The 11,769-nt window shown below is 47.4% G+C and overlaps 1 protein-coding gene and 1 pseudogene across 4 annotated transcripts in view; one reads left to right on the top strand and one right to left on the bottom strand.

The window, feature by feature from the left end:
* Positions 1-702: 702 nt before the first annotated feature.
* Positions 703-11,769, bottom strand: part of Slc28a1 (solute carrier family 28 member 1) — a 57,275-nt gene continuing 46,208 nt past the window's right edge. For 3 of the 4 annotated variants that reach the window (XM_021166871.2, XM_021166872.2, XM_029480068.1), the window contains exons 14-20: positions 10,102-10,232; positions 6,769-6,937; positions 6,485-6,682; positions 3,130-3,211; positions 2,061-2,159; positions 1,844-1,955; positions 703-1,582 (exon numbers count right to left, since the gene is read on the bottom strand). In XM_021166871.2, the coding sequence (XP_021022530.1) occupies positions 1,510-1,582; positions 1,844-1,955; positions 2,061-2,159; positions 3,130-3,211; positions 6,485-6,682; positions 6,769-6,937; positions 10,102-10,232 (864 nt within the window). In that variant the 3' untranslated portion in view covers positions 703-1,509. Of the gene's footprint in view, positions 1,583-1,843; positions 1,956-2,060; positions 2,160-2,421; positions 2,517-3,129; positions 3,212-6,484; positions 6,683-6,768; positions 6,938-10,101; positions 10,233-11,769 lie in introns of those variants that run through there. The other variant, XM_029480069.1, reaches the window with a different exon arrangement.
* Positions 9,453-9,821, top strand: LOC110297839 (annotated as a pseudogene).

Genomic DNA, 11,769 nt, shown 5'->3' with positions numbered 1-11,769 from the left:
AGGAGAGGAGAGGAGAGGAGAGGAGAGGAGATTCTGAAGAGTGAAAATAAGAGACACATGAAAGCTGACTATGAAGAAAAGACAGCTGGTGACAGTTGAGCCAGGAGATGCTGAGCTGAGCCGAGCCAGAGAAGTTATTGTTAGGAGACATAAAAGAACAACCCAGGAAGGACCCACAAACAAAGTAGATATAAGACTATAGAGAGCCGGGCGTGGTGGCGCCCGCCTTTAATCCCAGCACTCGGGAGGCAGAGGCAGGCGGATTTCTGAGTTCGAGGCCAGCCTGGAGTGCCAGGACAGCCAGGGCTACACAGAGAAACCCTGTCTCGAAAAAACAAAAAAAAAAAAAAAAAAAGACTATAGAGACAAAGAATTACAAACAAAAAGCAACATTTTCCCAAAAAGCTACCATGGTGCATGCCCTTAACCCCTGCACTCAGGAAACAGACAGACAAGAGGAACTTTGAGAGGTCCAGATCTGTGTGGTCTACACAGTTCCAGGCCAGCCAGGGCTACATAGTAAGACCTCCTCACAAACAAACCAGCAAAAACCAACAAAGAAAGCTCCTGGGTAGGCAGTTGGCTCAGCGGGTAAAGAGCTTCCCCAGAACCCACATAAAGTAGAAGGGGACCAACTCTTGAAAGTCGTTCTCTGGTCTCCACACCTCCCTGATGGCACTCACGTACACACTGTACACGCAATTAGTAAAGGTTTTAAGTTATACTTTATTTTTAGTTGGGAGGGGCAGAGCACGTGCCACGCACATATGTAGAAGTCAGAGGACAGCATGCAGAGATGGCTCCCCTTTTTCACCTTGGGGGTCCAGGCATCAGAGTCAGCTCATCAAGCTTAGCAGCAGATGCCTTTACCCACTGAGATCTCTCGACAGCCCAAACAAGAAGTCCTTATGGCCGCAGTGTGATGGTGCGCACCTGTACTCCCAGCGCTCAGGGGTGACAGTGGGAGGAACAAGGAATAGGGTAACCTCCGCTACAGAGTAAGCTCAAGGCCAGAAGGAGCTACATGAGACCTATCTAAAACACCAACCAACCCACTGAGCTCCCATCTAACTTTACCGAGTCAGAGTGGAGCCTGGGCCACTCTGACATCACACCTAATGAGATGGTGCCCCACAGGACACTGGTGTGGAAAGCACTCTTGGGGACTGGGCCGAGGAAGGTCTTTAGAGACAGCTTCTGGGGGCATCCAGCAAGTCCGGTGCTTGGGAGGGAGCAGGGAGGAGACTTTGGGAAGGTGCACATGAGGGTCCCAAGGAAAGAGGAATAGAGAGAACCAGAATGTCGGCTCTCAGAGGGCGAGGGGGCCGACCAGACACTGGGAACCCACACTGGAGAGGTAGGACATGGGGAGCAGCAATGGGACCAGGGTGGGAGGCGTCTGTCATTCACTGCAGCGCCCTTTCCCAGCTGTGGGATGGAAGTCATGGTGAGTCCCATGGCCTATCTGGGATGGATGAGCCTCGAGGTTAGGAAGATGTTTGGTCCCAGCTACGTGCAGACTGTGTGATTGTAAAATCGACAGCAGTTGTCCAGTGCCTCTTGGCCGAACTCCAAGCTGGTGCTGAAAAGAAAGCAGCACACTATCCAGGCTGCTTCTATAGCAATGAATAGGCTGTGCAGCCCTGGGAAAGTCACTCCACATCTCTGGTCTACCTTTCCTCCCCAGCCTTTGTCTTTAAGCCTTCATTTCTTCCTCTCTTGGTCAAGGCTGCTACAGCCATGACATTCCTACCCAGGTACCCTGGCTCCTAGTGCCAAAAGCAAGAGGGTCCTTGGGTTTTTTGCTCTATGACTCTCACATACAGCCCAGGCAGGCACTCACTTTTGGAAGACTTGGCGACAGCACAGGTAAACCTCAAAGCTGCTGCTGCTGACAGTTTGGTTCAGGAGAGACATGCAGTCCACCTCGACCCCCCGGGGCACATAGAGGATCCCTGTGGAAGGAAAACATCTGGAGGCTTGGCTGGGGAGCCAGTACTGCCTGAGACAGGGCAGAAAGCAAGGGGTCAGAATTCTGAGGCCGCTGAACCAGCACTCACCTGCCACACAAGCGTTGACCAGGGACACGAAGGCCCCTGTGATCAGTGCCCGCAGCACAATCTGGGAGAAGTCGCTCCTCCGCTGGGGGACCATGGAGGCTGCCAGGGTGCAAGAGAGCTTAGGGCCAAGGAAGCCACCCACCCCTTTGCCCATTTCCTGAAGCCCTGGCACTGCCCTCCTGGCTTTGCTCTCTGGCCCAGCATCCAATTATGTCCTCTTCACCACCACCCACTGTAGCAAGAGGAAAAGAGGAAAGATAGAAGTTCTCTCTCTCTCTCTCTCTCTCTCTCTCTCTCTCTCTCTCTCTCTCACATCAGGGTCTCACATAGCCCAAGCTGGCCTTGAACTTCCCATGTAGTCAAGAATGACTTTAAATTCCTGATCTTCCTGCTGCTCCCAGATGCTCCAAATGTTGAGATTTCAGGCATGAGCCACTGTGCCCAGTCTATGTGGTACTGGAGATAAAACACAGGACTCTGAGCATGAAGAGCAGGCTCTAGCAACTGAGCTACACCCCAGCCCTTGGAGTGGGTGCTATTGTTTGGTTTGTGACAAGGCCTCATACAGCCCAGCCTTGGCTTGAAGTCAGGATTCTCTTATTTCATTCTTCTGGATGAAGGGGTTGTAGATGTAAGTCCCTATGCCCAGCTAGGAAGACGAGTCCCCAGTGTGGCAAATCAAGGACTAGGTCCAGGCCAAGACCCTTCCTGGCCATCACCTCATTTCTCTCTACACCAGGCCCCGCACCCTGAAAGGCTGCTGTGCCCATGCACGCAGAGCCACGTTCATAAGGGACCTTCCTCTCCCTGGCCAGCTGGGAGAGCATAGTGAGAAGCAGAGGTAAGCCAGAAAACTCACAGTGTGTGTGTGTGTGTGTGTGTGTGTGTGTGTGTGTGTGTGTGTGTATGTAGGGAGCGGGGAAGGGAGCAGAAAGGGGCTGCAGTGAGGGTGTCTGTCCTCCATTTACCTATGACCTCCACCCTTTACTCTGCGTATTGTCCCACCAACCCTCCCCACCCTCCCCTGGAGTTCTCCTGTCCCCTGGGAGCTGCCCAGCCCAGGACTCACTCAGGCCCCCCAGCATGATGCCGATGGAGCTGAAGTTGGCGAATCCACAGAGGGCATACGTCGTCAGGATCTCTGCTCTGACCTGAAAATGCAGATTACAAGGAGGCCTCGCCCCAGGACATGAAGCATCCCTGGCCTTCATTCACTCAGTTCCTTTATGGCCTTGATCTTGGAGCCCCTGTGATAGAGTTCTGCTGGCCACATGCTCCCTCTCTAAGTCAGCTCATACTTCGCTACCCCCACACACAAGCCTCTCTCTCAGCTGTCCTTCAGCCTGTGTCCTTAAGACACACCTTTTGTTTTGTGTTTTGGAGACAGAACTTCAAATCGTCCTAGTCTGTCCTCGAGCTCATTATATCAAGAATGATCTCGAACTCCTGACCTTCCTGCTTCCACCTCTGAAGTTACAGACAGTAATCTACAGTACTGTGCCCAAGTTGTGCAGGGCTGGAAATCGAACCCGCGGCTTCATGTATGCTAGGCCACTCTACCAGCTAAGCTACATCCCCTGCCCAATTACCAGCTTTTTGGGTTCTGATTCAGGCTGGTTCTCTATAGTCTGCAGTCTCTTGATTCTTTCTGGTCTCTGCAAATACCTGTACTTTAGGGGCTGGAGAGAAGGCTCAGTGGTTAAGAGCACTGACTGCTCTTCCAGAGAACCTGAGTTCAGCAACCACTGGTGGCTCACAACCATCTATAATGGGCTCTGATGCCCTCTTCTGGCATGTACGTGTACATGCAGATAGAGCACTCAGACATAAAGTAAGTAAGTCTAAACAAAAAGAATACAAACCTCTCCTTATTAGGAGTTTAAAAATAAAACAAACAGCCGGGCGTGGTGGCGCACGCCTTTAATCCCAGCACTCGGGAGGCAGAGGCAGGAGGATTTCTGAGTTCGAGGCCAGCCTGGTCTACAAAGTGAGTTCCAGGACAGCCAGGGCTACACAGAGAAACCCTGTCTTGAAAAACCAAAAAGAAAGAGACAAACAAAAATGGAACACTTTGAAAAAGTAATTGCTTGCTGCTCATGCCTCACACCATAGATAAAGTAAACTTTAGACCACTGAAGAAAATAAGTATTTTAAACATAAAACCATAGGCTACCATAGGATAATCACGATAGCTTCAAGGTAGTTGTGTCCTACTCATTTGGGGGTTGACTAAATATGCTAAGGCTCACAAAGTCCAGTGGCAGAAGCTCACATAGACAAGGCAGCTGTGCCAGAGGTGGCGGCATCCAGGCCTGTCCAGCTCAGCTCAAGCTCAAGGTCTTACCAGTTTATCTCATTGTTTCTGGAATTTTTGTTTGTTTGTTTGTTTTTGTTTCTGGAATTTGATACTTACACAACCACTTTATAAGATTAGAAAGAAGGAAATGGAAAAGGGAAATCTTTCAGAGAGAAAGGTTTGGTATAAAAATTGTTGTTTAAAAAAATTAAATTCTTTCAAACAAAATTAAGAAGAGGAAATAATAGGGGGAAATTACAGAAAGCCATAACAGAAATAATCTAGGCCTGGTGGCCTGGCCTTGAACTCCTAGTTAGGTGAAGGTAGGAGGACTGTGAACTGAAGGCTTGCCTGGGTAACTTAATGAGACTTTGTCTCAAAGCAAAACTGGAAACATTCTAAAGGTAAGAAAAAAATTCTGGAATTTTTTTCTTTAAACACATTTTTTTTAATGTGCTTTGATGTTATGCCTGCATGTGCATCTATATGAGGATATCAGAGCTCTCGGAGCTGGAGTTATAGAGAGTTCTGAGCTGTCATGTGGGTGCTGGAGATTGAACCTAGGTCCTCTAGAAGAGCAACCAGTGCTCTAAACTGCTGAGCCATCTTTCCAACCCTCTTGGTACTCTCTAAGCAGCCAAGTATGGTCCTGAACTTGTGATCCTCCTGCCTCTGCTAACTGAGGATTGGGCTTAACAATTTGTACAGTGCTGGGGATCAAACCCAGAGCTCTGTGCATGCCATTCAAACATTCTGCCAAATGGGCTTCGTCTTCAGCCCCCAACACGCCTTCAAATACAGACTTCCAGTGCAGCTTTATTTCTGGGGGTAACTGTAGTGAGGCACACTGAGGCAGCACTTAGGCACTACTACAGCAGTTAGGAAAGTTGCTCCAGGAGGGCTCGGCATGGAGTTCTGCTTAACCACACCTCGGGAAGCTCCTGAAGAAATGACCCAGGAAGCAGGGAAAGTTCTACACTGAGATATTCACTTCAACATCGTCATACACATAGCCAGACAAGGAGTTCAGCTGATGACCCAAGAGCACAATGCTGGAAAATATGGTAGACACTCTAGTTTGGGCCTGTGAGATAGATAGATAGCTCAGCAGGTGAAATGCTGTCATTATGCATGACATTTTAAGGTCAGTCAATTTCTACAAATTGCCTTCTGGCTTCCATACGTGTGATATGGGAGAGAGAGGGGAGAGAGAGAAAGAGAGAGAGAAAGAGAGAGAGAGAAAGAGAGAGAGAGAGAAAGAGAGAGAGAGAGAGAAGAGGGAGGAGGGGAGAGGGAAGGGGAGAGGGGATAGGGGGAGGAGAGAGGGGCATACATACACACAGAGAAACACAGGCATATACACCCTAATACTCTCATACACACACACACACACACACACACACACACACACACTGAAATAACTATTATATATTTTAAAGATAACATGAACTTTGAAGCTAGGCATGGTAGCAAATGCGTTTAAGCCTAGCATTCAGGAGGTAAAAGGCTGGCCTAGTCTACAGAGGGAGTTCCAGGCCAGAAAAACCCTCTCTCTTTAAACCAAAACCAAAATCAAAATAAACAGCCAAACAAAAAGATAAGTAAATTTCTAATGGTGTATAGCTCAGTGTTTGGTGTGTATGAGGGCCTAGTACAATCTCAAGCATTGAAAATAAAAAGCTCAATAGATACACCCTAATGATGGGGGAAGCTGGCTACAATGTAACATGGATAGCAACTGTGTAAATTCTGTCTTAGAACAAACAGCTGGCCATGAAGGCTCACTCCTGTAATCCCAGCACTTGGAAGGCAGACGCAGAAGGAGTTCAAGGCCATTCTTCTATATACCTTTGGCCAGCCTGGGCTACATGAATCCATATCCCCAAAACAACACAGGAAAAAGAAGAAAAGAGATAAAAGCAATTGCTGTTGTCTAAGGATAGCGAGATTATTATAGACATTTAAAAAAAAAATTCCTAACATTAGGTTATGACTCTGTATTCTTTCAGAAAGGTTAATTTTATAATTGCATGGCTTACATAATTTTGTTCATGGCAGTGTTTTTAGGATGAATGTTAATAACCCCTGTTTTCCAAAATAGAGGCAAAGAGCTGATCGGGACACTCACAGAGATCCACTGTTTCTTGTCACCAAGCCACTCCTCAGCCCCTGCCAGGCGTCGCTGCTTGTACTGGGAAAGCTCTTGATAGGCCACAAACTCATTCAGAAACAGCTTGATGCCCAGCAGCTCAGCCACTACTGGACAGTCCTCCCAGGCCACGCCCATCAAGAAGGCCACGGGCCGCAGGACGTAGGAGCAGATGAGCTGAGGATAAAAAGGCAAGAGAACTGGGTGAGATGGAGGGCTCTTCCAGGTATGTCCTGAGACCATCCCTTCCACCACAGCCACACCTGGAAGCTGAGTCCCTGGATGTCCACCATGTCCCCCAGCCAGGAGAGGGCAGCGTTGATGAAGGCCAGCACAGCCAGGAAGGCAATCAGATTGGCAGCAATGTTGGCAACGACCTTCACTGAGATGGCAGCCCCAGCACTGGCTGCTTCCACGAGGTTCTGGGCATCTCTACCATTGGGATCAACAGGTGTCATTACTAGCATGTCCCTATGATCAGTGAATGTCCCCACCTTATACGTTCAAAGGGGAACCTTGAACAGAGGGTTTCAAAACCAAGGAGGTTTTTTTTTTTTTTTTTTTTTTTCTGAGACAAGGAGGTAAATGACTTTAAGAGAGAGGGAAGGGTGGGCCTCCTGGCCAAAGAATGAGAAAGCACCCAGGTTTTTAGGCTGTGCTGCAAGATAGAAGTTAAGTGTGTCTCTGGCCACTGGAATCAAGCTGGGTCTAACCAAGGTGTGTTGTAAATGTAGTATACCCCTCAGAGTTTGAGGATTTGAGGAGAGGGAGAGGGAGGGGTATGTTAGTTTTGATTTATTTATTTTTTATTTTTTTATTTTTTGGCTTTTTGAGACAGGGTTTCTCTGTATAGTCCTGGCTGTCCTAGAGCTCACTTTGTAGACCAGGCTGGCCTTGAACTCAGAAATCTGCCTGCCTCTGCCTCCCAAGTGCTGGGAGGGATTAAAGGTGTGTGCCACCACTGCCCGGCTAGACTTATTATTTTTTTTTTTTTTGAGACATGATCTCTCTATATGTCTTGGTTCCTGGTTATCCTGGAACTCATTATATAGACCAGGCTGGCCTAAAACTCCGAGCTCCACCTGTCTGCCAGATACTGAGATTAAAGACCTGTGCTGCCATGTCTGGACTCTTACTATTTTTATTGATCACATGCTGAAATGGAGATATTTTTGATATATTGGACTAAGCAAAAGATTTTATTGAGAGCATATGTTTCTCTTATTTTTAAAAATCAGGCCAGAAGCCAGGCATGAGGGCCAGCAGATCTCTGTACGTTTGAGGCCAGCCTGGTCTACACAGTGAGTTCTAAGTCACTGTGTAGACTATGTTTAAAAAAGAAGATGCTGCTAAGGCTGACAACATAAGCCTAATGCACAGAGAATGAGCTTTCCCAGGATCTGTTGGGATCAGCTTGCTTTCAAGATGCACTGAGCTCTCAACTGCTACCTTATCTTGAAGGTCAGCAGAGAAACCTGTGTGTTTCTCACCTCTGTGATCAGCATCCCCCTCAGAAAGAAAATGGGGCCCCTGTGTTTGTCCTGCAACCTCCAAACACGTGCCGTGTCACACATGCACCACCACCCCTCCACTTACACACACAATAAATAAAATGCAGTAAAAAAGATATCTAGGGGCTGGAGAGATGGCTCAGCAGCTAAGAGCACTTGCTGCTTGCAGAGGACCCAGGTTCAGTTCCCAGCCCTGACTTGGCAGCTTACAATTGTCTCTAACTCTAGTTCTGGGAGATCTGGTGCCTTCTGATCTCCATGGGTACCAGACATGCATTCAGTATACTTACATACATGCAGGCAAAACCACTCATACACACACACACATACATACATACACACACACACACACACACACACACACACACACACACACACACATTACTAGAAAATCTAAAATAAAAATTAGGGATGTAGCCAGGCAGTGGTGGCACACGCCTTTAATCCCAGCACTTGGGGACAGAGGCAGGGGGATTTCTGAGTTCGAGGCCAGCCTGGTCTACAGAGCGAGTTTCAGGACAGCCAGGGAACACAGAGAAACCCTGTCTCAAAAAACCAAAAAGGAACCTACCATTCCGCTTGCCAATGTGAGGCTGCCACCTGGTGGTCACAAGTCAGAAATGCAGAGAAGGTGGCAAGGAGCAACACCAGGCCACACCAAGCGCTAAGCCACTCTAGTGAACCCTGACCAGCCCCCTTTCTCTTGCTGGTCAGAAACGGATTATGATCTAAAAAGTGGAATCAGCGCTTGTCATTTCTGCTGCAGTTTTACTCTGTTGACACAAGTCGCCCCATGCAGCCTAAGTTGGTCTTGTCCTTGCTGTGTAATCAGGCTGCCACTGAACTCTATCAATCACCTCAGCAGGTGTGTTCAGGCTAGAGAAATGGCTCACAGCCATGAGAAGTGGCTCGTGTCTTTAATCCGAGTACTCGGGAGGCAGAGACAAGTAGATCTCTGTGAGTTTGAGACCAGCCTAGTCCACAGAACAAGTTCCAGGACAGTCAGGGCGACACAGAGAAACCCTGCCTTGAGGAACAAAAACAGAATAAACAAAAGAGTAACTAGCTGCACTTCCAGAGGACCCAAGTTCGATTCCAAGCTTCCACACGGAGGCTCACAGCCATCCATGTGCCAGGGAACTCTACACTCTCTTCTGGCCTCCTCAAGCACATGGTGTAGGTACATACACACAGGCAAATCCTCATACACATTAAATAAATAAATAAGTATAAAAGGATGTGTTAAGACTCAGAGATTAGGAGTACTTGAGTGTTCTTCCAAGGTCCTGAGTTCAATTCCCAGCAACCACAAGGTGGCTCACAACCATGTATAATGGGATCTGACCCCTTCTTCTTACATGCATGAGGACAGAGCACTCATGTACATAAAATACATGAATAAATCTTTTTTCAAAAAGTTTGTGTTCACCGGCAAGATGGCGGTGGTGCTGACCTTCCGCCAGCTGTTGACTCTCCCCAGGGCTGCTCGGGGTTTTGGGGTTCGAGTGTCACCGAGCGGGGAAAAGATCACACATACCGGCCAGGTGTATGATGAAAAAGACTACAGGAGGATTCGTTTTGTAGATCGTCAGAAAGAGGTGAGTGAGAACTTTGCCATTGATTTGATAGCACAACAGCCTGTGAATGAGGTGGACCACCGTATCATAGCCTGTGATGGAGGTGGTGGTGCCCTGGGCCACCCTAAGGTGTACATAAACTTGGACAAAGAAACCAAAACGGGGACATGTGGCTACTGCGGCCTGCAGTTCAAGCAGCACTATCACTAGTGTGGACTGTGTCCTGGTCCTCTAACTCCTGTGGAACATCTCCACGCTGGGTGTGCTGTGTGAGGTCACTGCTCTATGAATGTTGTCTCTTGTTTTGAATAAAGGATGCTCCCACCATGATTTAAAAAAAAAAAAAAAGTTTGTGTTCACACGTGAAGCAACACCTAGGAAGCGATAGAAGAGAACAGACCCAAGCCCCATAGAAGACAGAAATGAGTCAAGGATAGAGCTGTTCTTCGACACCTCTGCCCCCACGGCTGGCCCTAGTGCCCCTCAGAAAGCCCCCTGCTGCACTCACCCATACGTCAGCTTCACGCCTTCTTCACTCCGGAACTTGGACTCCTCCACCTCTGGGTAGACCAGCTTGGAGAGGGCCAAAGCACAAGGGGCCGCCATGACTGAGGCAGCAATTAAGGAGGAAGCGTCAATCTGCAAGAACAGCAGAGATGGTGGGCCACAGCTGGTGAGCGTGGAGAGCTTGCTTAGCGTGCATAACCTGGGTTTGATCTCCAGAACCACGTGACCAGGCACGGAGGTGCATGCTTGTAATCCCCACACTCAGGACATGGAAACAGGAGGACCAGGAGTTCAAGAATCTCCTCAGCCACACAGTGAGATCAAGGTCAGCCTGAGACCCTGTCTCACAATATCAATCAATCAATCAATCAATCAATGATAGGGAGGTTATAAGGGGCAGGTAGAAGAAATGAGGTGGCAGAGGGACACGTATTTGTGTGTATGATACATTCTTATAAGTATGACTTCACTATACTACATCTGGTATGGTCATTAATAATCCCTTTTATGTTCAGACAATCTCCTAGTACTTCTGCAAGGTCCCATGAGATGGCTGGGCTGGTAAAGGAGCTTGCTGCTATCTGAGTTCAGTCCCCGGAACTGACATGGTAGAGAGAACAGACTCCTGCAGGCTGTTCTCTTCCATACACACACATAATCACACATATACACACATATAATATACACATATACACATACATATATACACATATGTACACACATATAAGATACACATATATACACACATATACATATATACACACACATATAAGATACACATATATACACACATACATACACATATATAAGATACACATATACACATACATATATACACACATATACACACATGTAAGATACACACATATACACACATATAAGATACACATACACACATATATACATACATATATATATGTGTGTGTGTATATATATATACACATACACACATATAAGAGACACATTAAAAACAACAACAGAAAGGAGTGGTCACTGCTTCCTTAAAAAAACAATACTTAGCCGGGCGTGGTGGCGCATGCCTTTAATCCCAGCACTCGGGAGGCAGAGGCAGGTGGATTTCTGAGTTTGAGGCCAGCCTGGTCTACAAAGTGAGTTCCAGGACAGCCAGGGCTATACAGAGAAACCCTGTCTCGAAAAAAAAAAAAAAAAAAAAAAAAAAAAAAAAAAAAAAAAAAAAAAAACAATACTTCTGCAAGGTAGGCCAAGCAAGTGGCACTACCCCATCTACACACAAAAAAACTGTGGCCCCGGAAAAATAACTATGACCTGCTCAAAATACAGGAAGAAGAATTAAAATCCAGCACGGCCTTTGGCTTCGATTTCATGGGTTCGCCTCCTTGCCCAGACTGTCTCTCTTTGACCACTAATCCTATTCTGGCTGAGGAGTTTGTGACAGATTCAGACAACGTTCCAGAACTTTTAACTGTTGTCTTGAGGTCCTTAGACGATGGGATGAAAGAGAGCCATACCCAAGCTGTACGAACATACAACTTGGGCTAAGCCCAGGGGCTTTCCTTCTCTGTTCTAACTACCCCTAGACCTGGTCCTGGAAGTTTCTAGCCTCGGTACAATCTAATCTTCCAAGCTGACTGATTCAATGCAGCTTCTTTCAGCTTTGGACTGAACTGCTCTGCTTGGTTTCAAACTA

This window comes from Mus caroli, chromosome 7, assembly GCF_900094665.2.
Source record: "Mus caroli chromosome 7, CAROLI_EIJ_v1.1, whole genome shotgun sequence".
NCBI classification, from domain to species: Eukaryota; Metazoa; Chordata; class Mammalia; order Rodentia; family Muridae; genus Mus; species Mus caroli.
Note: the sequence above shows the minus strand (reverse complement) of the source record. Positions and strands in the feature narration are given on the sequence as shown.